Here is a 25,413-nt window from a genome sequence, read left to right as displayed (position 1 = left end):
AAGGTATTTTTATAGAAAGGTGCAACATTTAGGTTTGCACGAAAATGTATGCTTTTGGCTTAAGTATAATTCAAAACATTTTTTTCTGTACCTAATCGAACCTACATTTCGTTCTCCATAAATGTCTTGAATTGTTTGGTGTGATGACTTTCGTCATGTTGTTAACCTGTTATATGTTAACCTCGGCCAGTGATTCCCACACACGTGCTAGACAGGGTTCAGATCCAGACTTTGGTGAATGATGCCTTTTTTATTGTAGTCTTTTTTGGTTTCCTGATGACCATGCCAATGCTAGCTTCTTACAATGCGCTCGCAGGATTGACATTGCTGCAGCTGTAGTGCTACAGGGCCCTCTTACCTTGGGTCTGGCCAGCCAGAATGCACTTTCTACACATTGCACTCTACGAAGGCAGGTATTATGAAGTGGAGGAGGCCATCGACTACCCACTCTATCCCAGCCCTTGTGGAAGCTGATTCCCCTGTGATTCTTTAACAAGCCTCGTGCTGAGGGCCTGGAATTAGTACTGCAGCAATCTTCCCTGATCCCTATGGACGTGTAGGTGAGCAGAGACAGGCTCAGGGTTTCGTCTCCTTTACTGATCTATACAGGTGTGTGTGCTGATCACAGGGAGAGAAGAGAACAAGGAAAAGGTGTCCCTAAGGTACAGAGAAAAAGGAAACATTTTTATAGGGCGAGAGAAACAGGGAGATCTGAGTGAAGATGAAATGCACAGTCTGCCCAAAGATCGCAGATGCTGTGTGCAGGTAAAAGCACAGAGCAATCTGAGCTAAACCTGTGAGCGCCCACTCTCAGGCCGTGCCACAGCAAAGCCTCTCACAGATCCTGGGCTTTTAGGGTTTCTTTTCTACATGAGTATCCAGGCATATCCAGTGAGCACGTTACCACTAACACCAAAGTATCATCGGCCCCCGATAAGATTTGCATTTTTGTTCTTCACTGTTTTCTCTCAATTCCCAGGTGTAACAGACTCATTGTAACAGTTCTTTACTACCTGCACACCTAATCACAGCAGGAGCGACTACATGCAACATCTGAGGTTTCTACCATATCGCTCTTGCCACAATTTCCTTTGCTACTGTTGTTAATTACGCTCTAGAGCCAGCATCTACAACCCAGTTCCCAGAAAGCTGCAATCCAATTTCTTGATTGGACTGATTAGATTGGTGATCTGTTAATTTACAGACAATTTGGAGCAAACAAACTTCAGTCGTCAGGGACCGACTTGCTTTTAACTAAACAAAGAACATGCATACTTGACTAATAACTTAAGTGTTTCCAATCCTCAAAAATAAAAAAGTTAGAATGCTCTATAAAACCATGAATTACTAGGGCACTCCACAACTAGTGTTGAAGAGACCTGCTTTAGGCTGTTCCACTAATGGTTTTAAAATCTTTCAGAATCTAAATATGGAGCAGAATATATTCATTCAGCCTGCAGAACCTTTCGCAAAAAGTATTCAAGCCTTTTTATTCCCAACTACATTTTTAAATGTTACAATTCACAGCTACCCAATGAAAATTAAAGGCCGAAAGAATACAGACATTCCAGGCTAATGTACACATAAGGTTTGTCTGTGTCCTTTATCATTCCCAACTAAACTCTTAACAGAAGAATGCAGGGATTTTATTGAGACAAAATCCAAATTCACATCTGCTGACCCTTTCATCACAGTCACTAACAGTTAAGCACAAACATACAACAAGTGCGAGTAGATGGTTCAGAGGGCACAGATCAGCTCACAACAGCACTGCCTGAACAGAGTATGTTAGGAAGATAAAGGACCTGCTTCATACCCAGAAAAAATCATTTGATGTCAACCCTAATGAATATTCTCCATGCAAGGAACTACTTTGAAAATGAAGAAAGAGGATTCGAATGAGTCTTTTTCTGAAGATGCTTCCTCACTACTGCGATACTGAATTTAAAGTGAAGATCCATCGGAGCCCACTTCTGGATCTCTGCTGTAATGGCCTCTTCTATGGGGCTACTGTAAACGTCCTCTTAGGGCAGGGCTGCAAGACCAAAAGTTATCGGGGTCGATCTCTTTCTCCAGCCCCAGATTCCGGGATGAAACTTCTAGTCCTCGCACTGATTCCAGGCCCCGCTGCCTCCTGATGCAGCCTGGTGGCCTGTGTTCGGCGCGGGCGGGTCCGAAGGGTCAGTGCTTCTCCAGAGCTCGGGTCAGCAGCTCGTTGAGGCGGCCGATCATGGGGCGGGGGTCGTCGTTCAGTCCTGCTGCGATCATGGCGTTGTCGTAGATCTGCAAGAAGAGACACTGCGCTGAGGGACAACCCTGGCAGAGGAGCCTTATGACTAGAGCGCTCTGTTGTGCTGGAAAAAACAAACAGCTGTGATGAAGACATAAAATAGCTAGGATATAAAGTGTAAAAGGGATGGCACGGTGGCGCTGTGATCAGTATCGCAGCCCCAGAGAGCTGGGGCCCTGAATTCAATCCTGGACCTGGGGTGCTGTTTGTGTGGAGTTTGCACGTTCTTCTCGGGTTCGTGTGCGTTTTTGTCCAGGTGGTCCAGTATCCTCCCACAGTCTAAAGACAAACCGGCCCTAGTCTGAGGGTGTGTTTGTGTCTGGGTGTGCCCTGTGACGGACTGTCATCCTATCCAAGGGTGTACCCTGCCTTGCGCCCGTTGTTCGCTCCGGTTCCCATGCCATCCTGAATCAGGTGAAGCGGGAAGAGAATGGATGGATGGATAAAGCACAAAACGGACGTTCAAACTCCTCCAGTTTGGAACACTGACCTTGCGCATGGGTTCCCAGTCCTAGCCCTGGAGGCCAACACACACCAACCCCATGTCCTTTGCTAATTAGAACTACCAAGTTGTTTAATCCAAACATCTGCATCCTTTTGCTGATTCTGGGCAACTCGGGAGCTGGAGATTTTAAAGCTGGACTGAGCACTGTCTCCAGCTCCACAGGCTCAACCCCACTCCGCTCTCCGGTGCTCAGACATCACAGCAGCCTTACCTGCTCCAGCAGTAACTGCGCCAGATCGGAGTTTGAGTCCTTCAGCTCATTCAGCTTCTTGATGAGGTCGTGCCTGATGGAAAGAAGAGCTGTTTACGGCTCATTTGGGGAGGCAGAAGCATACCTGTGGTTTTGGGCATGCCTCCAGGACCTGAGGTAGTTTTCCTCATCTTTCGGCATCTCTGTGAATAATCTGCTTCAGCTCCCCTTTTCAGTAGTCAAAGCGTCTCTGTAAATCTGATTGAAGGCAACCAGCTGGCTTTAACTTTGGATTTGGATCCAGAAATGGATTTTTGCAATTTAATAATGTGACATTTAAAGAAAGCTAAAGGGTGTTGTTCTCAAAGGACTTGAATATTAAACATTTATTAAGATCAGACAAAGGAAGACAGCCAGCAAATTTGTTTATCATTTTTGAGGACTGCAACGTTTGTTAAAATAATCCTAAAAAACACCTGAGTTTCTAGAAATTCCAGCCACAATGGCTACACACAGCAGAAATCAGCTCGCATCTTAAAACGTGAAGTTTTCAAACTCAGACAAAGGCCTCAACTGGGACATATTACATCGAACACGTACTCCAGGTGACAACACTGCCTTATCCCACCGTGGAAGGTAACAGAGTAATTTAGAATCTGTTAACCTAGTCTTGTACTGCCTATACCAAAAAGTACGTCAAAGGAAGAGAAAACTGAGTTCTATTAACTGATGCAGAAATGAATTTCCTCCCACAAAGTGTAAAAAGCAGAAGCAAGAAACTTCAAACATCAGGACAAAACCCCTAAGATGTGAAGTGAACCTCTGTCATGTATCACATGTACCTATACTGCATATAAGAGCTGGGGGAACCTTTGCAGTCTTCACATTTCCCACTGTCCAGAACTGGACAGTGTCCGCCCCAGTGTCCTCCACCCTGAGCCTCACCCGGCGTTGATCTCCAGCGTGGGCTGCAGGATCTGGGCCCGCTCCTCGCTGCTCTTGGCCAGCTGCTGCGTGCGCAGGAAGTGCCGAGCGGCGCCCATCTCCAGCACCGTGATCATGGCGGGGTGGGTGTCCAGACGAGGGGTGACCTGGGAACAGGGGGCGGGGCGGAGAGACACCGTCACCCAGCGCAGACGGAGCGACGGAGGGGAGGGGAGGTGAGGAAGTGGGCGAAAGGCAGAGGGAGCAGTGCGGAAAGACATGTCCGTACCTTGATGTTGGCGACACGCTGCCCCAGGACGTTCCTCATCCAGGACATCAGATCTTCAGCCTGCTTCTCCGGGAGGCGCTCTGAGGCTGAGGAGACAGCGGGCGAGGTGAGCCCCTCTCAACCAAACCAATCAGAGCAGGAAAGAAAAAACCCTGGAAATGTTCAAGTGCATATCCGGTTTTCAAAAGTCTTTACTTCTTAGAAAATGGATGGATGGCTAAATATCCGATCCTTAATTACTGATGCATAAACAGAGATATAGTGAAGGCATCAATGAGTTCAATGAGGAAAAGAACTGCAAAGCAAATCTATAACATTGCATGAAACATCAAGCCCGGCGTAAAGTTTGAAACAATGCACCCAGCAGGTAGCAGTGTCTTTAGTCTGCTACCTGGCTTGCTGTCCTCAAATTTCTCTTCCTTGTAGTGGTCAACAACAATGTCCGTCTCCACGGAAATGAGCTTCTTCTTGTCAAACTCCCGCAGGTGCAGCAGGGTGAGCTCATCAAACTGCTCAAAGCAGAAGAGCACCTAGAGACAGAGGAAGAGATTAAAGCCACAGGATCTCTGCTGTAAAAGAGAGGGGGGAGGGGTGGGGGGGCTACCCAGTCACATCCTTGGGGCCTTGGTCCACTGAACACGCAGTCTGGTCACAGTCGGCGAGTCCCAGACATCAGACTCTCATGACCAAACAAGGACAGCACAGCAGGGGCATCATAACATTTTCAAATGCTTGCAAAGGACAGGAAGCCATTTGGCCCATCGAGATGGTTGCTAGCAGATAGTCCTGGCATCCTCAGTGTGGCCCAGGCCAGGAGCGTACCTCCATGTCCTTCTTGCGCATGGCCTCGAAGTAGGGCGAATGCTCGGCCAGGTGGCGGTTGGGGGCGCACAGGTAGTAGATGTTGCGGGTGCCCGCCTTCATGCGGCTGGCGTACTCCTGCAGGCTGGTCTGCTGGCCAGCTGGCAGGGCAGAGGACTCGTAGCGCAGCAGCTTGGCGATGTCCTCCTGCAGAGACAGGAGGGCACTCGAACTGAGAAGGAGATCCCGCCAGCCAGCAAGTCAACTCAAATAAACAGACACGGCAAGCCTCAGCGTTACACAGCGAGCAAAGAAATCACAGGCTGATCCGTGTGCAGCTGTCCCTTTATATACCCCACCCATTATAACGCCTAGCCATCATATCAGCAATTTCAATGCTTGTCCAAGAGTAGGAGCACTGTGTAAAGATGGTCTGTGAAGAATCGGAGAATACTCTATATGGTCTGTCAGGCACAAAAACAGAAGCTTTTTAACCCTGAACAGAGAAAACTGATACCAGTTTTCAAAACCCCCAAAGGCATTGACCAAATTCATCAAGGGGAGTTCTTCAGAATACACAGTGAACCAAAAAGTAAAGGACGTGTATTAACTGCAGAGAAATGAATTTATTGTCGAGAAATACACTGTGGGCGTCTGGAACAAGCTACGTAGTCATGCTGTCGAAGAGGAGATCACGACCGAACGAGCTCCTCGTATTAGTTACCAGGAGCAGAATGAGCTTGGCGTCACGGCTGACCTCTCTGTGAAGGGGCACGTGAGGCAGCGTGGATTCCCTAAAACCAGTTTCCCCAGTTCCAGCCAACCCTCACCTATTGTCAAGCCCCCAGCCTGCCAACCTCTGTGCCCCAAAAAGCCCCCAGTGACACGCAGCAGGCTCCTGGATCTCGGGGTTACCTTGACGTCTTGCTCTGCGGTGGTGACAATGCCTTCCCTCATGAACAGGCCATAGTCCTCGAAGAACTTGGCGTACTTCTCGGGCTCCTTCTTGCTCTGGTCCACAAAGAACTTGATGAGACGCCTCTGAAGAACATCGCGCAGCTTTCTGAGAGGGGGGCAGAGTTGAGCGTTGAAGAACAGAGAAACAGAGTGCCAGAAGAAAACCTATTCTACTGGGAAAACTCTGTCATTTTCACGAGCAACTAGATGTATAACTGGAGTCAACATTCAATGGTTTTAGTAACCCAAACTCTACACTGTCCTGAAATGCAAGCTCATGTCAATAGCATTTTTGCAGCATTTTTCAGCTGTTTGAAAACGTGCCTAAAGAAGACACATTATTGAAGGCGATCATTTTCCAAGAGCTTTTTTCAACAGTTTGGATTGTTTTAGGCTCATATGTTTTGATTCAAAGAACATTTCAAATCTGATGACTGGAGGGCTTCATTGGAAAATACTGGAGAGACTGTAGGACTGCTCTGTTGAAACCCCAGCAAGGGTAAGGGCTAGCGTTCCTACACTACTTTTTTTTTTACACTCAGTGCTGGTTTTTGGTATCCAAGGGAACTTTAGTACAAGTGATAGTTAGCTCCTATCTGCCACTTTTTCTCGGAGACTTTTGGCTGCCTATGTTGAGAATCTAATTGCTTTACAATGTGCTGCTCCACCTCACCTGATGAGGGCGCTCTCCTGCAGGAGCTCTCTGCTTAGGTTCAGGGGAATGTCTTCGCTGTCCACCACACCTGCACAGAGCACAACAGACTCTTCACTTCCAGACCTCTCCTCCAGGAGACCCCAGCGTACTCGTCAAACAGTTATGCACAGAACAGCAGGCAGTGATGTAATATATTAGGGAGGTGCATGCACTGACTGTCCTGAGAAACACAATCAAGAGGTTTTGCATAGTTTCCACGAGGAGCACGAAACTGGGCACTTGCTGTGCTTCAGATCTACTTCATGTAAATGGGAGAGCATCTGCCCCAAATCCTGTGCCGGCCTGCCTGGGAGTGACTGTCTGAAACCTTTGTCACGTGGTCTACAACCGTCACATTATTGAAAGTGTGAACCGTCTTCACAATAGGCCAGGTGGAGAAGTTTGTGAGTCTGGGCTGAGCGAGAAGAACGTCAGCAACAAGGACAGCTGGCGATATGCAGCAAATTACCTTCTCCAAAGAGGAAGAAAAAGGTTCCCCTGTTACATTTTACTGCCAATGAATTAAAATATGTCACATACTGTTGGACTACAAGGACTACCTTGCAGATCTAATCTACATGTATTCCCCAAAAATATATTTTCTATCAACATGATCCAGACCCAAAACTGCTTTATCCGTTCATGTATTTTAATTCAGGGTCTGGGGGGGGGGGGGCCTATGGAAACCCACACAAACACGGGGAGAACATACGAACTCAGGTGGTATCAGCTCCATGACACTGACCTCTCAGGAAGCGCAGCCACTTGGGCAGGATGTCGGTGGCCTTGGTTTGGATCAGCACCTTCCGGCTGTACAGAGCCACACTGGAGCCCATCTCCCTGCTGACGTCAAACATGGAGGGCTTCTGCACAGAGACAGACAACGAAGCACCGTCAGCCCACCTCCCCCTGCCTCAGCTTGGGTAAATCGCCCTGTCGGAGCTCAACACTCTTCCACAGGGCACCGGCAACCTGTACAAGAATGTACTGCGATGTACGAGCGAGGACGTGCAGGCCGTGCCGCAGACATTTCACCACGGAAATGTTCCCCTGTGATCTGCAGAGTTAACAGGTCAGGAGTATTTGTCAGCAAAACCATCTCGAAATCAAGAGCCATATTTGTATTGGATTAAAAGCGACGTACTCACAAGCCAGCTTGTTTACAGTGTAACAGGGCTGCAGCACGTCACCAGTCGTTTTGTTGCTGCGCATACTTGCAAATTGAATCTATTTAGTGATGTCAATTGGAGGTTTTACACATTACTGGGTACATTTGACTTTTATTGTAGTTTGAAATGCACTCATCAATGCTCATTCTTTCTAACCCTAAAATACAAAAATGGTGCTGCAGTTCCCCTTTCAACTCCTCCACTTAGGGCAGCAGTCGCACCTCAGCCACCCTCTTCCATACCACAGATGGACAGGGAACTCGGACAGAGGCAGGAAGACGCGCTTTTCCAGACAGGGCATGTGACAATAACACACAGTTGCGTTCTCGAAAGCGCACGCTCGCAGCCACACACTGGCGCGAGCACGCCGCGGCGCCGGCCGCTCTCACCATCTCCGGCACGTAGAAGATGCTGCGGATGTTGAGGGGGGCGTCGGTGCGGTAGTGCAGCACGTAGCGGGGCTTGTCGTAGGCCTGCGCCACGTAGCGGTAGAACTCCTCGTGCTGCCATTCGCTGATTTCCCTGGGGTCCATCATCCACAGAGCCTGGGAGACAGCACAGCAAACACCGCCGGTAGACCTCACGCGCTGGTGGGCCGCACTCCACCACCTCTCAAGACCAGCAGCCCCCCCGGAACATTAAATCAGCGTTTACAGGCCCATGGGACATCACGATAAACAAACTGCCTTCCAGAGCGGATCAGTGCAGTTTTCTCCCCATCATTCGTCTGGCTTCCGCAAGAGGCACCTGGCTGAGCTAACAGTGCTGTTGCTGCTGTGGCTGACCGGTCCTGCGGCGTCTCGGGGCTCAGAGCGCAGGGCTGGGGGCAGGAGAGGAAGGGAGACAGACGGGCGGCCCTTACCTGCAGGGTGTTGAGCCTCCGCCCGTTCAGGAATATGGGGAAGCTGACGAAGTTGCTGTACTTGGTGACCACCTCTGCAATGAAGAGACCAGCGTTAGTCTCGCCCAGATGTTTAGCCCAGCACGCTGAACACTCTACCAGCAAGACAAGGCACGGCAAAAAACTGACGTATCCTCATTTCACCTATAAAATGAATGATTGAGGTTCACCAGGATAAAAAATGGAGACCACTGCCTAATTAATAGACCCCTGAGAATATCCTAAATTTGACCTCTTTCTGTTTTTGTTCTGCATTCCTCCTAATACCCGAGACTTCTGCTGTGCTCTAGCTGACTGGTTCCTCTAGTTACATGGCTAGATTATGCAACAGCCACACAGACCACTGCTCACCCCGAGCAGGTCCTGGCTTGTCTTACCTTTGACCCTGTCCTCAGAAGCAAACTCCTTGCAGTCATCCTTGAGGTGCAGGACGATCTTGGTGCCCTGTCTCACTCCTTTCGCCTCGGCAATCTCAAACACCCCGGAGCTGGAAAACACCACGCAGGAGAGTGAGGAGCTGAGGAGACGGAAGAGGTCTGTGCAACAGGGGACAAGTGTGTAGGTCCAGGTGTCCTGGAGAGGGGACGGGGGGGGGGTGAAAAACGAGGACAAACCACTCAAGCACTGAAAACCCAACTTGGCAGGTTGGCAGTGCCAAGTGTGCCAGCGCCATCGCACCGCGCAGCAGCTGCTTGGTCACAGGTACCTGCCAGGAAGGAACCGGGTCTTCGGCGACGTACGTGCCTTAAAGAAAGCAGACCACTGCTTTCAGGAGAACGCGGGCGGCGTTCCCTCTTACCCGTCGGAACACCACTTGTATCCGGTGCTGCCCGGCTCCGCGCACTGAGAGAACACGTCCACTCTGTCGGCCACCATGAAGGCGGAGTAGAAGCCCACGCCGAACTGGCCGATGATCTTGCTGCTGGCCTCCGCCTGGTTCTGGAGGGCCTCCAGGAACGCCTGCGGGACGAGAGACGGGAGCTCAAGCACATGGGGCGCTAGAGATCGAGGGGTGTCCTTGCTGAGCCGGGGGACAGTCGGCGCTAAAACTGCTGCTCTGTGATCAACCGCTAAGCTGTTACTGAAATGGTGGTCAGGTGCCCCGAGTTCAAATCCCTGAAGAGGCACAGCAGTTGTACTTCGGGGATCGAGACCTTGCTCAGATTGCCTCAGGAAAGCTTCCAGCTGCATAAATGAGCACCAGCATGAGTTGCCTTGGATAAAAGCATCGGATGAGAGCCAATTAAAAATGAAAATGTATTTTCGAATATAATTCCTTTTAAAGGACAGTGATCTGGGGAGGATGGTTTCCTCGAAAGGTGCGACAGAGCATGAGTCAAGGTCGTAACATCCCTGTCCATTACTGAGCACGGCACCGAGTCCGAGTCTCAGTCTTGCAGAGCTGCTGCAGGAACAGGGGGTCTGGCTTCAGACGATCAGGGGAGCAGACGACATCTTTACAAATCTCCACAGATGCCCTGCTGGCGCGCGGGGTGGGTGGGGGAGTGGGTGCAGGAATGTGCAACATCTGAGGAGAGCAGAGCGGGACTCAGGACTCCAGGACGAGACCAGAGGCACTCCTACCTTAGAGCCGGAGCGAGCGATGGTGCCCAGGTTGGAGACCAGTTCCTCCTTAGTCATGCCAATGCCGGTGTCCTGCAGAGAGGGTGGCAGGGGGTGAGAACTGCACTGGACCAGCAACATATCAAAGGAAGGCAATATAACAATAAGATGCAGATATTTAGATGATTCCTAACAGTTTAATCACAGGAGGCCTAGGACATTAGGAAAACTGAGGGTTTTGATCCTTAATAGCCCCTGAAAGAAATTGAGAAATGATCTTTACCAACCTGATAACCATCATGAACACTTGCCTTGTGTTACTAATGCATTAGAAGTCCTGTACAGGGTTCTGGGATACCTCAGTATTCAACTGTGATGTATACAACATTGCTCAGTTGCATTTCATGAAGCGTAATTTGTAATGATTTGCAACAATTTCCATTTCAGCATGTATGGCAAAGTGTACACCTTCTGGCAGTGCCCTCAGCTGTTAAGCAATGGAGTGAGAGCAGAATGTTTTGGACAATGACCCCACAGAGATGCATCTGTACGTCTTTCAGATCATTTGACATTAAGCTTCAAAGCACAAAGAGCAAACTGGGTAAGAAATGAAGATAATCACATTTATGTCTCAGATACTTAAAAAGTGTTAGATCATAGTATTTATAAGTACATTTTCCATTCTTTATATTGCACGTTATTGTAAAATACTCTGAGGCCCAACATAAGTAACGCAATTTACCATGCTGATGCAGTATCCTGGTCAGCCACCAGATGGCGGAACGGCAGTTTTTTCTTTTAGCATTTGCCATTTTCCAACATTAAAAAGGTAATTTGTCTTTTCTCTGATTTGTGCCAAAGCCTCATTTTGCTCCAGAAAATGTCAAGGCTGTGCCAAGTGCATGGCCTCCGAGCCAAGAGAGTTAACAAGTGAACTAAAGAATTTGCATCTATTGTAACACCTCTAATCTACAAAGAACATATCAGGGAACTGATACACAAAGCAACTCTTCTTCGGATATATTTGCATTGTGCATCATCTAATTATAACATTATCCCAATCTTGATCTTAAAAGCAATCACTTCTTGATATAGAAACTCTATTATCTTTACCTGAAGAGAACACTTTCCTGTCCAGTTTAAATGGTATAAATGTCACTCCTGTGCACACTCCCATTTGTCTCCATCTGCACTAAAAAGTGAGTGTATCACATGCTCAGTTGGGCATGTCCAACCTCAGAAAGTAAATGCCAGCCAGCCTTTCGAGGATGAGCTCCACAGCGTGATCAGCTCACATCAAACCAGTTTGTGCTGCAGAAACGCCTGGATCCTGTGATGCAGGTTGTGTGCATGCAGCTTTCAGGCTGGGAGACAGCAGGGAAATACCAGCAGTGTTTTTATGAGCACTAACGGGCAGAGTCGGACTCTATGGGGTTTCAGCTGTAGAACTGAAAAGGCTTCAGTTTGTTCAGAATGAAGATTACTGGCCTGGGACCTGTCCACTGCACGGCTTCTCAAAGGCAGGCAGCACCTTTTCTAACTCGGCTACAGTAACTTATTTGCTTCGTGTGCCTGAATCTCACCACCTCCAGAAGCTACTATCTCCACACAGTGTAAATCATTCTCTTTTGATTTCATAAATGCAGATCCCCTGGTTATTTCTGACCATTTTTAATGAATAGCCTTCAGCTATTGTGTTCTCTATAGATCTGTTGGCCTTCACTGCAGTCACCTAGTCGATGAAAGCAGCTGAGAAATGATGTTCATGAATGTGCATTATACACCTGGCACTGTGGCTCAGGATCTGCGCCTGTGGCTGGAAGGTTGTCGGTTTGTATCCCGCGGCCGGCAGAGGAATCCTACTCCGTTGGGCCCCTGAGCAAGGCCCTTAACCCCAGCTTCTCCAGGGGAGCCGTATCAATGGCTGACCCTGCGCTCCGACGCCAAGCTTCTCTCCCCGTCTGCGTGTCTCATGGAGAGCAAGCTGGGGTCAGCGAAAAGACAAATTCCACAAGACAAATACAAGAAATCATATATGGCCAATAAAGTGATCTTATCTTCTTTTAGCACACATTTGCCGTGTGCTGTAATGGCAGGACAGGGATCTGGACACCTTGCTCCCGAGAGGCGCTGTGCAGTCGCACAGTGTGGGACGGTGTGCCCGCGGCGGGCGTGGCAGGCCGGTACCTGGATGGTGAAGGTGCCTTTGGCAGAGTCGGTCTGCAGGTGGATCTCCATGGGCCCAGACTCTCCCCCCGCCGACACCTGCCTGTGACGCATCTTCTCCAGAGCATCGCTGCCGTTGGAGATCAGCTCCCGGATGAACACCTACAGGGGGAAACGGCAGAGCGCGTGATAGACACCCTGGGGTGAGGGAGCCGGGGACAAGCGAGACAGTCATGGAGCTGAAGTCCGAGATCCTGGCTTCTTTCAAGGCTGAGGCTGAATGAGATCCACGGGTCAATAGCAAAGTGCTTACCAGCCCAGCCAGCCTGACTCTCACCCCTTTCTTTTCCAAAATTCAGGAAGGGCACAGAGTGGTAAAGCGACTGTCTGGTCTTTGGTTCTGAGCTTGCCAATGTGCTCGTCTGATTCCGCAGCACAGCTGCCAGGATTCCAGGTTGTATTGGGAGCAAAATGCCACAACACACAAAAGAACCTTTGCACCCGCGGAGAGAACATGCAAACTCCACGCAGACTTGTACCCCGAGCTAGAATCCAATCCAGGATCCTGGAATCGAGAAAGAGTGGAGCTGACGGCCGTCCCACTAGCCCATCCCAAGGGCAGGGAGGCAAAGCAAAGGAGAGAGAAAGAATAAATTCAACCAATAACATTAACTAAATATGACTGTACCTGCTCAAAGAGCTGCAAATCTGTGTTCTAGGTGCTGCAAAGGAAAAGCGAGTTTTACATTTCCCAGCCTCTTCTCAAATGTGTTGTGCAACAGTGAGTCTTATGGGTGTCCAGGAACCAAAGCTTTACTGTATTAACATTGAGAGAGGTATCAGCCTTCCTGCAAGTGAAACCACATCACAGGGGATATTAAGCTAGTGATAGTACATCATAACATATGCTCTATTTCTAATAACTGTCAAACCCAATCCATGGCTTCATGTTTAATGTTGGACGAGTTGTGAGCTTCCCAGACTTTCAGTAGCAGAAAACAGAAGCACAGTCTGGGCTCAAGCCAGCAATCTTCAGCCTTAAAGGGAAAATCCAGGTCTCCAGACAGAACAGCGCCTCACTCACCTCCTTCTCAGAGTACAGAGACCGCGCCACAATGTCCAGGAGCTTCTTGGTTTCTGCCTGGAACTCATGCTTGTCAAAGGATCCTGCCAGCAATGGAACCAGGAGAAAAAGTCAAGCCAAACCTGACTGTGGTTGCATGGTTAAGCATCAAACATGCAAGTGAGCCTGCGAGCTGCATTGCACAGAGGTACTGTGTCACTCCCCCGCCGCAGGCAGGCAGGCAGGAGCAGCGTGGAGCTGTGGTGAGGGTTCAGGAGTTCAATTCCCAGAGAAGACCCTGCCGCTGTCCCTTTCAGCAAAGTACCTCACCCACACCGCTCCAGTAAAACGCACAGCGGTACAAATGGGTATCGCTTTGGATAAAAGCATCAGACAAATCTGAATTAAATAAAAGTGCTAACACTGTTCACAAAACAGATGTATTTGCGTATTTATAAATCCCTAAAAAAATGCCTCTTTTGCAAACATTTGCATGAAACAGGAGACACAAAAGATAAGGCCACTTCTTCCTCTTGGAAGTCAGCCATCTATTTCAGCAGAAGGGCATCCCGTCTCACCCTCGGGGCTGCTCACTCACCCTGGACGTGTTCTGTGTCGCTGATGATGTTGTGCAGGGGCTCCTCCTCCGTGCTCTCGGCGGTCTGGGTGCTGTGGGCCCTCCAAGGCAGGGCCCGGCCGGGCAGACTGGGCTGCCTCTGGACACTCAGGACACGAAGTGCTCCCCCCAAGATCCTGGGCCTCACCGTCGAGCTGTCTGGAAACACACATCGGCCCAGAACAGCACAGAGCCCTTTCAGAGACGAGGCCTGTGCAGGACAGCAGCATCGCCACGAGCACGGAATCCTGAAGCAGAATAGGAGCTCAGCTACTACCTGGCTGAGAATACACAGCAGTCAAAAGCTTAAACTGAGGGCATACGTGTGTTTTCAAATACTTAGGATTGAGCCGACATATAGAGCAAGGCTGTGCTTGAGCGTTTCTTTGGCGACAAGAGTTAATACTGGCAGCCACAACTGGAGATGTCTTCGGCACGAGAATACTGCTATGCATCCTTCTAAGTGTGGTGGGGAGCTGTTGCCCTAATTTGCATTGATTTTCCACGACCAACTAAAAGATACAAATGAGCAGCTGGACTCTTTAAAAATGACAGTGAGAACAGTCAGTGCTGCCAGCCTGACAAGGTGACCAACCAGGAACAAGAGTCAGGGATTGGGAGATGGAGGCAAAATCTAAATACACCCTACGTGCATTTGTTTTCCTGTTATATAGACCCAAACAAGAGACACAAGCATTTTTAGTGTTGTACACTTTCGCAGAGCTTGTGTGCAACAGAGGTTGAAGCGAAAAGGGGATGAAGAAGATCAAAGGTCTCGAGATGCATGTTAGGATTTAAAACAACACGTGCTGTATGTTCACATGGTTAGATTCTGCTGCATTCCTTTTCCCACCAAGGATACAAGCGGACTCAGATAAGTCATCAGGACCAATTCCTGGTAGACTTGCCTCCTTTCCTTTGGTCAGACACCAAACCCCTGATAGGAAAAAGCGACAAACACTACAAACTGGTAACACATGAACTACAGAAAAGGTAAGAGGAATAGGCACTGTCGGGGGAATCAATCTCAGTGTTGAGAAGTGTGAAGAGTTGTACGTGGGTAGCAGAGGTGAGCTCGAGAAATGAAGTGATTAAACTTCCCTTGTAAACGTATTAAAATGCACATTTTTTTTTATTAATGTAGTGAAACCTACCGCAATGAGTTTAAGACAGAGTGATGCGAACACTAACTTCTCCCACTGACACACAGAAATGCTTCTGGCAGTGACGTATAACCGTGATATATCCGGCTAAGAAAGAAAGCATCAATGTCACCCAAATAATAATTAAAAAACTACCTAATAATAATAGGTCAAAGAACGTTATTTTCGCGTTCTCCTCAGTGAATTCATGGTAAAGTCGCTCAAAAACTGATCCTTGATCACAAAATGTCCTGCCTCTAATTGAGAAGGGGCTGTCACTTGCCAGTGCTGTACACATGGAACACCTGGCGTTGCTGTACGCAACATACCTCCGGCTGGGCTTCCAGAACTGAACGCCGCAGAGATGCCTCTGCTCCCCCACGCTCGGCCCCAAGACTGCAGGACCCGGCGATCGGCAGTTTGCGAGGCTCGTAAACCCAGCTTGATCAGCGCCTGGTACCGAAACATCGTTGTAGCGCTCCAGTAGACTGACCTCCACAGCCGACCAGCACAGTTCACAGAGCGAACTCGAAGAGCGTGGTCACACCCCGCCCCCTCTCACTGGCCCGGCGCTCGGGGATGACGTCACCGAACGCCCAGCGCGCTGCCTGAAACGAGCCCACGAACTCCAAATTCAAGACGCGCATAATGTCATTTATTGAATGCACGTTAGCGGACCTAATGTTAAACGTGCATATCTACGCGCTTTAACATTATTACATTTAAATAAAATAATTGGCTTTTTCAACTTGATCAGCCGTGATATTGTTAAAGGTTCAGTGTGTCCTCGGGAGAAGGAATTTGAAGGTCATGGAAGTCGAGCTGAGCTGCGTTGCTTTAGAAATATCCAGAAATATCACGAAATTGATAGTCGTGCTGCCCTGCAAGCAGACGGTAATCACATTGCAAAGTAACGTTGAAACGTCTCTCATGTGCATTAAAAAAAATAAAACTGGCAATGTTCTGTTTTCACGGAAAGGATACTAAAGAAAACAATGCTTTTAGGCTGAAGAAACTGATCTGAGATTGAACAGAGGTGCTACAGGTACTGGAAACACTTAAGATCTCTATTAAAACGGAGTAATCTGCAAAGATCAGTTGTATTTAGGGGAAAAAAAGATGTTTTAAGATGGTATGAACCATGGTTAATAATTCTTCCAGCAGACTCTTGACACAGGTATTATACCCACTGACTAGAACATGGCTAATGTATCCACTATTCGTAAAAATAATTACAGAACACTAGATCTCCATTGTGTAGAATCTAAGATTTTGAAAAGATGGGTTTTGTTTAACTTTTCTAAGAGTGCTGGATACAAACACTGCATGTGATATGGTATGGTTAGATTTTCAGAATAATTTGGTAAAGTTCATCATAAAAGATTCATTCTCAAATTTAGGAATTAAAGGATAGGGGCACAGATAGGGGTGAATGTTCAGATTGGGGTGATATTATTAAATGACTATTTCATAGGTAGATTCCTTTTGGATCTCGGCTTCTCCGATCTTCCCATCATATAACTTGTATTATATTAATAATAATGATTGTATTGAAATCCTCCTTTCATCTCAGTAGATCCCAAAGTGTTTCAGATACAAGGAAGCCAGTTCATCCCCCATTTTAATGCAGCCAGCACCTGGGTGACACACAGCAGTCATTCTGCACACGCAGCCCCACTGCACTGCAGGCCAGTTGGATAAATGGGAAATAGCATCACCAGTTGTATTAATCGCCAACCTCAGCTAGACTAGTCTCCAGGGCTAACTCCCCCTTCTCTCACAACAGCATGGTGGGATCCGTATTAACACAGCAGTCTCAAGGTTTAACGTTGCATACGGATGCTAGCACCTCTGACTGTACTGCAACCCCGGCCAGGGTTTTGGATTGGAAACGAGACCAGGAGGAAGAGCACCACTACTGATCCATCCACACTCATTAAAGTAGCAGCCCAGTGATGCCTGAAGGTCACCCATTCCAGTACATAACTCACCAGGCCCAGCTGCGCTAAGCTTCCGAAGCCTGACGAGACCAGGACACGAGGAACTGCAAACCTGTTAACAACTATCATCGCCTTCAGCAATATCTTTTCATCTCTGTTGACAAAGTGTCGATGCATCACTTTGCTCCTGAAAGCTGAAGTTTAAAATTAAAAGGGTTCTGCAAGCTTTAAGCACTGCACCCCTGCAGGCAATCAGTGCTTAATTCAGAAGCTGCCATTTCTGATGAACTCCAATGTGTTTTCCACACAACTTCTATAATTAAAACAGGAGTAATAAATGTTAATCAAATGCACTAAAATTAACACCTGCTCTGCAAGAATGTCACAGTTGCGAGCTAATTACCCAGGAATTGTCATGAAAGAACCCAATCACAATATTGTACAAAAAATTCACCTCAAATGTAATTAAATATTTCACTCTACTAAGATGTGCAGAACGAACTGTCAGGTCCTGTTCTCTACTTGCTTCCAAAGACTTTTGAGTTCTTAAAATTTGTGTATTATTGCATTTCTAAGCCCGTTTCTCAAACAGAAAATTTACTAAATTGCCTTTACAAACATTTCATTTGGCTTACCTGCTACTGTTAGAAGACTATTCTCTTCCCTTGCACTTTACAATGAGCAATACTACTTTAAGACCATGAATAACACGTTGATTTTGCCCATAACCCTCCACAACACTATTCAAAACATCTTTGCTCTGGGGACCTCCAACACTGCATCCCGAGCAACTGTCATGGCATGACATGGCATGAGAATGCACGTTAAACCCTGTAAACACACAACATAAGGATGTTTGCATTACCGCTGGATAGCCACACTGCACATGCTTGATACATTCTGGTCCTTTACATGGTTTTGCTCAACACTTGCACTGTATTTCAAACTCTGTGCAAGCCTCTGGCACTCCATGTATTCTGCCTGCATGACTATTCTCCTTTGTACTCGTACACTTTATGAATATACTTACACTGTTAGTCGCATCAGCTAAGGGTGCCGGTTTAAGTTAATTATGGTCCTGTTACACATCTGTACTCAAGTGGAATTCAACACATCTTAACAGAACTTCAAGCACTGGCATCTCCCAGCTGAAGTCTCTCCCTCTGTTCCTAACCAATGTGGAAATAGAGATGGAACTTTATTCACTGCTCATCCCAAGTCTTCACACAGCCCATAGTTTGAAGCAACAAGAGGCGGTTTATCTGTTGCACACAGTTTATTTAACAATATGGTATATAAGTAAGAAATGAGTTATTTTAACCAGTTTATACAGTGATTTGAATTTTCCTTATATTTATAGTAATTTAATAACTTGCATGATTTACATTAGAGAACAGTTCACCCTCAGTTCAAGTTTCATGTAAGAGGAATGAGGATAGATACCACGACTTGCTTTCTCTACTAAAATCAGCAGTCAAACAGTGATCACCTTCACGGTCAGTTTTAGGGACCAATTCCTTTCTTTATGACAAATTTCAAAGATTAAAGGAGAAACAAAGCAACAATTTTCTACATCTGCAAGACAGAATTTCTGGTTCCAGGCCAGCAAGTTGTACATGTATTTGTGTATGTATATGTGTGTGTGTGTGTGCGCGCGCAATATTCTAGTTCCTATCTATACAAATTAATACTTAAATCTCCCGCACAGACTTCACAATTGGAAAAGAAAAAAAACGAAAAGTTCCTCCCAAAAGCATGTCCTTTTGAAAATTGGTACAACTTTAGAATGCATTAGCCAGGAATGAGAAAACAAAACAAAAAAACTGGCTAAATTCCCAGACAAATTATTTTACAGTCTCTCTCAACACAAAATGTTTTAAAGTTTGCAAGGTAGAAAATAAAAAATATGAATAATAATGAAATAGTTTTTGTTTTGTAAATTTCATTAAAAAAAGGCATGAGTCCATACCAAAACAAAAGCAAAAATCAGAACAAAAAAACAGAATTAAAAACAAGAAAACACAAAGACCAGAACCATTTCATTCTTATCCGGTCTGAACCAAAAAATATATTCTTTGAATTATTTTTTCTTTAAACAGCAATTTTTTTTAAATCCCTCGACTTGTAGGAAGAAATAGCAGTCCCTTGGTTTAGGAAACATTTAAAATTCCCTAGAATTTTGTCTTTTGATTTTTAATCTTTTTACATGTCAGTACAAAAAGTTCTTCGAGATTAACAAAACCAGAGCCCAAAGAGACCGTGCCGCGTCTCAAAATGCTACAATCCCTCCACGAACTTTTCTAGCGTGTCTCCTGTGGCGTCGCCCACCATGTTCAAGTCACTGGCCAGAGCGCCACGGTTGGGGGTGTTTAGCTGCGGTAGCATGGCGCTCTGCTCCGATGTGCCCAAGTGTCCTTGCTCCATGGAGTTTGGCATGGGAGCTGCGAGGCCGGGGTGGGGCGAGCCCGTCTGCGGGGAGACGTGGTGGGGCGACGGCTGGGGCTGTATCCGCGGCGAGGGGCTGGAATGTGGCGGCTGCGACTGCGGGCAGGGCGACTGCACGGGCGCCGGGGAGCGCACCTGGTTGCTGAGGGAGGTGGCCATCTGCTGGCCGGGGAGCATGTGCGGCTGGGGGCTCATGGGGCTGGGCTGCGCGGGCGAGCTCATCTGCTGCTTCAGCACCGCCTGCTGCTGCTGCGGATGCTGCTGCTGCTGCTGCTGTTGCTGCTGCTGCTGCTGCTGGAGCATCCGCTGGTGCAGGAGGTTCTGAGCGCCATCCAGCCCCAATCCAGGTTGGCCCATCTGTGCCACGGACGGCAGCTGGCCCATGGGCCCACTGCCGCCTTGCATCGCCAGGTGCTGCATGCGCTGCTGAATGGTTTGGGAATAGCTGGCAGCGGACCCCTGCGACTGCGGAAACTGGCCGTGAGCCTGGGGCATGGCCCCCTGCTGTTGCTGCTGCTGCTGCTGCTGTTGCTGTTGCTGATGGTGCATGATTTGCCGACGAAACATCTGATACTGGGGGTTTGCGTTGTGGGCAGGATTCATCAGCTGGCCCTGCGCCCCCAGCGCGCCCATCCCCTGCTGGGCAGACTGCTGGGGCTGCTGAGGCGCCATTCCTGGCCTCTGCACAGCTCCGGCCTGCATGGAAGCCAGGCTCTGCATGCCGGGCTGCCCTGCGTGCATACCCGGTGGGGTCTGCTGCTGGGGCTGGCTGGTTTGGTACTTGAGTGTCCTCTGCTTGATGAAGGCCGCCATGAGCTGGGGGTTGGATTTGAGAATGTTGAGGACCTGCTGCTGCTGCTGGGGCGAGCTCGGAGACTTGAGGGTGCGTAACAAGTCCTGCAGGGCGGTCGGATGGATGCTGCCTCTCTGGGGCGTCTGCTGAGGCGGGGGCTGCTGGGATGGGCCCTGGGGCGGGACGACACCAGGCATCCTGGGCCCCTGCGGCTGATTCATCATGGGCCTCTGCATGGGAGGAGGCTGCTGGGGAGGCTGAGGTCCCTGGGGCTGCTGAGGAGGAACCGGCGGCTGGGGCGGAGGGACCTGCTGCGGCTGCTGCTGAGGGGCCTGCATGGGCCCTTGCGGTCCTGGGGGCCACTGTCCTGGCTGCATGGAAGTCATGACTCCGCGAGGCACCCCCATCTGCATGGCTGCGGGCATCTGCCCCACCATCCTCGGGTGGTTGATGGGGATGCCGTTCAGATTGTTGCCGCGGAAAACCTGCTGCTGGGCCACGCGCTCGATGTGCCGAGCTATTTCCACAGCGGCTGGCGGGGGTGCCGGCTGCTGCTGCGGCTGCTGCTGCTGTTGCTGCTGCGGGGCCGGAGGCAGGGGAGGCTGGGGCTGCTGCAGGGGCGAGGCCTGGTTCCCTTGCTTACCCTGGGAGGCGGGGGCTGGGGGCTGGTTGCCTCGCGGCGTGGTGGGGAAGGCTGGAGGCATGACCCCCGCGGTGGGCGTCTGGGGCTGGGGCTGTGCAGCCGCAGGCTGTGGCGTCTGGGGGGTGCCGGGTTGTTGATGGCCAGTCGGGGTGCCCGGAGCAGCTGAGGTAGGTGGCGAAGGCAGACTTTGGGGCATCCCCCGGCCCTGCATGGTGGCCATCCGGCGCCGCATCATCTGGGCCTGCTGCAGCCGGTGCTGGAGCTGCTGCTGCCGGAGCTTGTGTTTGATGTTGAGACAGAAGGGCACGGGGCACTTGTTCTCCTGGCAGTGCTTGGCGTGGTAGCAGCACAGGGCAATGAGCTGCTTGCACACGGGACAGCCGCCGTTGGTCTTGCGCTTGCAGCCCTTGGTGTGCTGCACCACCCGTTTCATCTTCTGGCAGGATGGCAGGGAGCAGTTTGCATTGCGGCACTGGCAGGCGTGAACCAGGGACTGGATGCAGCGCTGGATACTCAGGCGCCGGCTCTCCTGGGGGCTCTTTGAGGCCTCACCGCCCTGGCTGTTGCCCTCGTCATCCAGCCCCAGGCCCCACTTAACCATTGTGTGATCATGCCCTTTAGTGTTGTAGCAGTTGACACAAAGGTCGTAGTCCTGAAAAACACAACAGTACATAAGAATTACAGGAGTCTGAACTCAAATGAAATGTAGGGCAGTCAGTTAAGTCTTCCCCGAGCCTAATTTGAAGCCAGCCTGTCACTCGAGTTATGCAGTGCCCTCTTAAGGAACGAGTGCTAGGCCAATCCTGTCTTTTCTCATGACATTCCAAAACTAAAACAACTGAGCTTGAATTTCACAGCATCACATGAATGGAAGAGATCCCACATATGACCAATAAACCATACTTCGTCTATTCTCAGCATCCATGTGCCAACTCCCCACCACGCTTGTTCAACAGGCAGATCCTCAAACTCTAGACATGTATAAAAGCATCCATTTCAATAAAAATCCACTTTGGCCAGTTGCCATGTAAAACTCAATGACCTACCACAGTCCTTGTATGCCTACAGTGAGGCTAGGAGCTTTCGCGTGCAGAGCAGGGAAAACCACAGGTAGCTTACCTCACAGACTGTACAGTGCCAGCGGGTCTCCACGTGGTGCTTGCACTCGTTGCAGGTGTAGACGAAGCGGTCCTGGCCCTGGTTGTGCAGCTCCACCAGCATGCACATAGTGGACCACTTGGAGCGTCGCAAGGAGGAAAACTCCCAGTGCTTGTCCCGGGCCAGCGTCAGGAAGGCGTCCCGCCCGTCCATCAGGTCGCAGGTGAGCAGGGGGTCTGGGTCCATGATGGGGGGGAGAGTGTTGATGACCGGACCTGAGTGGAGGTGGATCACGAAAAACACCTGCCAGGAGCAGAGAGAAATCCATCAGGGAACCGCCGCTGACCCAAAGCAGATCACACAGTCATGCACGTCAGCGGATGGAGCACAAACAAGTGAACGGGCAAGACGTAGAGTGTTAAAAACTTTTAAATTCTAAATAACACTCATGTCCGATAAGAAATAAAGATACAATTTGTTCTCCAACCTCGTAATCCTGAGAGATACTGATGAATGTTGGATATGTCCATGTCTGAAGTTGCTTTCTTATCCTACTTCATAGAGCAGATTGATGCGATACTGTTATATTTGGAAATGGATTACTGTGAATCCAGTGCTGTTCTTGCTTATGATTTGTTGATACTTTGACTCGCTGCTGAAACCTTAGCACTTACCTCTTTGTGCTTTTCCATGGTTGCATAAAGCTTCTGGGACAGATCATTTGACACATTCGGCATCCCTGGCTTCTTCTTATTGGCTCGACTCACGCTGCTCTTATTCTTATTGGTCTTTTTGTTGTTCTTCTTCTTAGCATTTTTACTATCTCCCTGATTGCCCTGAAACAGAACGCATACACCAAGTCAACAAACCACTTGTGCCAGGTGGGTAAAATCATATCGAAAGGTAAAGGGGTGGGGAGAGTTGATTCGTTTCCTTTTCAGTTAAATTAATGTCTTGCAATTTTATGGATCTTGTCATCCAAATGGATCTCAAGGGACTTTACATATAGGAGGGCTCTCTCCTGCCCACTGAAGTGTGAAACGCACCTGGGTGACCTCCGCACGTCAGCTGATTTACACCAGCTGCCTCACTACACATCAGACCAGGTGGAGAAGTCAAAAACCTTTTCGATTTAATGGGTAAACTTTGGGAAGTCAAGATGTTACATGCCCCAGAGTAGAGTCCATGCAGGGTACATCTCTCCTCTTACAAACACTTATTTAAATAAATATTTACAGACCAAGTAGTCAGCATCTCAGGTCTCTCATCCAAAGAATGGCACAGTGTCTCCTGTCACCATACTGGTGTGCTGGTTTAGAAATTCCCTGAGGGAAGAGCACACTTACTGGTCCACCAATCCAAATTACAGCAACTTATTTTGTAGCCCTTGGAGGTCTCGCACACCATTACTGACCAGACCCAGCCTAACGTAGCTTCTGAGATCCTGCTATAAGGTGGTGATTCAAAAATGACACTAACTGTGAACAAGATGTGCTGCTTTCCTCTTTAAAGCAACAATCTGAACGATGATGGAAGCTTGAATGAGAGCTCTGGTAACTTTAAGCCAGGCGCAGAGAACGTGATGTCCCCGAGCTGGCTCGGCAGTACTTACAGCCTGCAGCTTAGGCTAGACCTGGGCTCACCTCTGGCGTTTCACAGGCTGCAGTGTTCTCCTCCTTCTTGCGCTCCTCCTCTTCCTGCTCCAGTTCCTTAATACTCTCCTCCAACACGTTGGGCCAGAAGTCACCCTCAAAGTAGGGCAGCTCATTTGCACTGGTCAGCCGGTCCTCGGTGGCTTGCTTGAAGATATCCTGTCAGAAGACCAGATGACATTAGCCTTCAAGTTTGACACTGGTCTTGAACGCACTCTCCTTTTTGAAAGGGTTCAAGTTAGAAATACTTGTACTTTATCATGAAAACACATTTAATAATTTCCAAGACTGGGGCAAAATCTACTTCCATTTTTTAAATATCCATTTGGGAGTGACCAATGGTGAATCTATTAATTTTAATGCTGTAGCTCCGTTCCTGCACTATTTGGACCCCTGCTGAGCTATAAAAACCTGATCAGTTCTATTCCAATGCTTGGGAAGTCCTGGTCACAGGCACTAAAAACAGGACAGGCTCAAACGAGCAATGCTAAAGACTACTCTTCCAATCCAGGCAAGGATCTTTACTGGCTGAGCCACTTGGAGGCCCTCATGACAGAAATAACTTTGCATGAGATCAAGCTCTAGTCAATTTAGAGGGCAACGAAGTCTTCAACTCAAAGACTGGCCCCAACTGAAACCAAAATCCGCTCCTAGCTTTAAAAAAGTAGATTGTACTCTAAACAGTACTCAATCCTTCTACAGATTCCTTTCAAAGGCAAACTGGACAAGAGTATAACGTTGCCAATTACAGAAGATGTGTCTAGTTAAAACAGTTTTGAGTTATAGCTAAGTACGCCGAGAAATAAAGAACACCCATAAACAAGAGACCTAATTCAGTACCACACAAATTAGGTCTGCTTCAAGATGTAGATAAAACTCACTTTATAGTCATGGATGATCCTTTCAGCGAAAGCCTTGTCCAGCATCTTCCTATACCACTCCTGCAGTCTCTTGGGCTTGGGGATTTTCTGATCAGGGGGGTGACAGTGGAAGATATAGTCGTCTCCTTCACTTGGGGGACAGGCCCAGATATGACCAGTCACGTACCTGTGAAAAGAAAAGGACAAACCCAGGTTAAAACAAATCTATTGCTTTTTGAACTAAATGCTAAGAACTAAAAAGTGTGCAAGCATTTGATTATTCTGAATTATTAAATTTAATTTCTGTACGTCTTGCAAAATAATGTACAAGAACTGAGTTACAGATAAAATTCGTCGACAACAAAAGCATTATCTGTTTATAATCTCCAATCTTCTATTCTCGTGACTTCCATTAATTGAATCTTTAATGTTGTGTGATGAACAGCACCACAAGAGTATCACTGAATTTTGAGAAAAAAGTTTTCAACGTACCCAAGTTTCTTGACATATTCCAGATACCCAATTAGGATTTCGTGATAAACTGCAGTACGCAGACACCGAGGTTTGAAGAAATGAATACTGTCGAGGTATGATATGTATACACGCCTGCAAAAAAATGAGAACATTGCAAGCATAAAGGTTACAAAGATGCCAACCTCTTTGGTTTAAATAACTACAAGTGCACATTTCCTCAGCTATGTCTTTCAAGTAC

The 25,413-nt window shown here is 48.3% G+C and overlaps 2 protein-coding genes across 3 annotated transcripts in view; both read right to left on the bottom strand.

The window, feature by feature from the left end:
- Window positions 1-1,464: 1,464 nt before the first annotated feature.
- Window positions 1,465-15,838, bottom strand: trap1 (TNF receptor-associated protein 1). The gene is made up of 18 exons (XM_088936396.1): window positions 15,600-15,838; window positions 14,111-14,287; window positions 13,534-13,616; window positions 12,471-12,611; window positions 10,305-10,376; window positions 9,520-9,680; window positions 9,098-9,207; window positions 8,682-8,755; window positions 8,209-8,364; window positions 7,396-7,516; window positions 6,630-6,699; window positions 5,915-6,062; window positions 5,021-5,206; window positions 4,590-4,728; window positions 4,199-4,284; window positions 3,931-4,076; window positions 3,007-3,079; window positions 1,465-2,283 (listed from the first exon to the last, which is right to left on the bottom strand). Exons 1-18 carry the CDS (start codon window positions 15,736-15,738, stop codon window positions 2,182-2,184), a joined length of 2,184 nt encoding a protein of 727 aa, XP_088792522.1. The 5' UTR covers window positions 15,739-15,838; the 3' UTR covers window positions 1,465-2,181.
- A 2,627-nt stretch (window positions 15,839-18,465) lies between these two features.
- Window positions 18,466-25,413, bottom strand: part of LOC148818691 (CREB-binding protein-like) — a 57,496-nt gene continuing 50,548 nt past the window's right edge. For both annotated transcript variants that reach the window (XM_088936287.1, XM_088936288.1), the window contains exons 26-31: window positions 25,194-25,307; window positions 24,723-24,888; window positions 23,833-24,000; window positions 22,864-23,025; window positions 22,211-22,492; window positions 18,466-21,743 (exon numbers count right to left, since the gene is read on the bottom strand). In XM_088936287.1, the coding sequence (XP_088792413.1) occupies window positions 19,488-21,743; window positions 22,211-22,492; window positions 22,864-23,025; window positions 23,833-24,000; window positions 24,723-24,888; window positions 25,194-25,307 (3,148 nt within the window). In that variant the 3' untranslated portion in view covers window positions 18,466-19,487. The remainder of the gene's footprint in view (window positions 21,744-22,210; window positions 22,493-22,863; window positions 23,026-23,832; window positions 24,001-24,722; window positions 24,889-25,193; window positions 25,308-25,413) is intronic.

The sequence above is a fragment of the Atractosteus spatula genome, chromosome 18 (genome assembly GCF_055471065.1).
Source record: "Atractosteus spatula isolate fAtrSpa1 chromosome 18, fAtrSpa1.hap1, whole genome shotgun sequence".
Classification (NCBI taxonomy): domain Eukaryota; kingdom Metazoa; phylum Chordata; class Actinopteri; order Semionotiformes; family Lepisosteidae; genus Atractosteus; species Atractosteus spatula.
This window is presented reverse-complemented; position numbering and strand designations above follow the sequence as displayed.

Coding starts and splice junctions, on each gene's coding strand:
- trap1 (XM_088936396.1), bottom strand. CDS start 15,738: ATGTTTCGGTACCAGGCGCTGATCAAGCTGGGTTTACGAGCCTCGCAA. Junction 12,612..13,533: donor CTCTGTACTCTGAGAAGGAG/GTGAGTGAGGCG, acceptor TTCCCCCTGTAG/GTGTTCATCCGGGAGCTGAT. Junction 4,729..5,020: donor TGCGCAAGAAGGACATGGAG/GTACGCTCCTGG, acceptor CTCTGTCTCTAG/GTGCTCTTCTGCTTTGAGCA.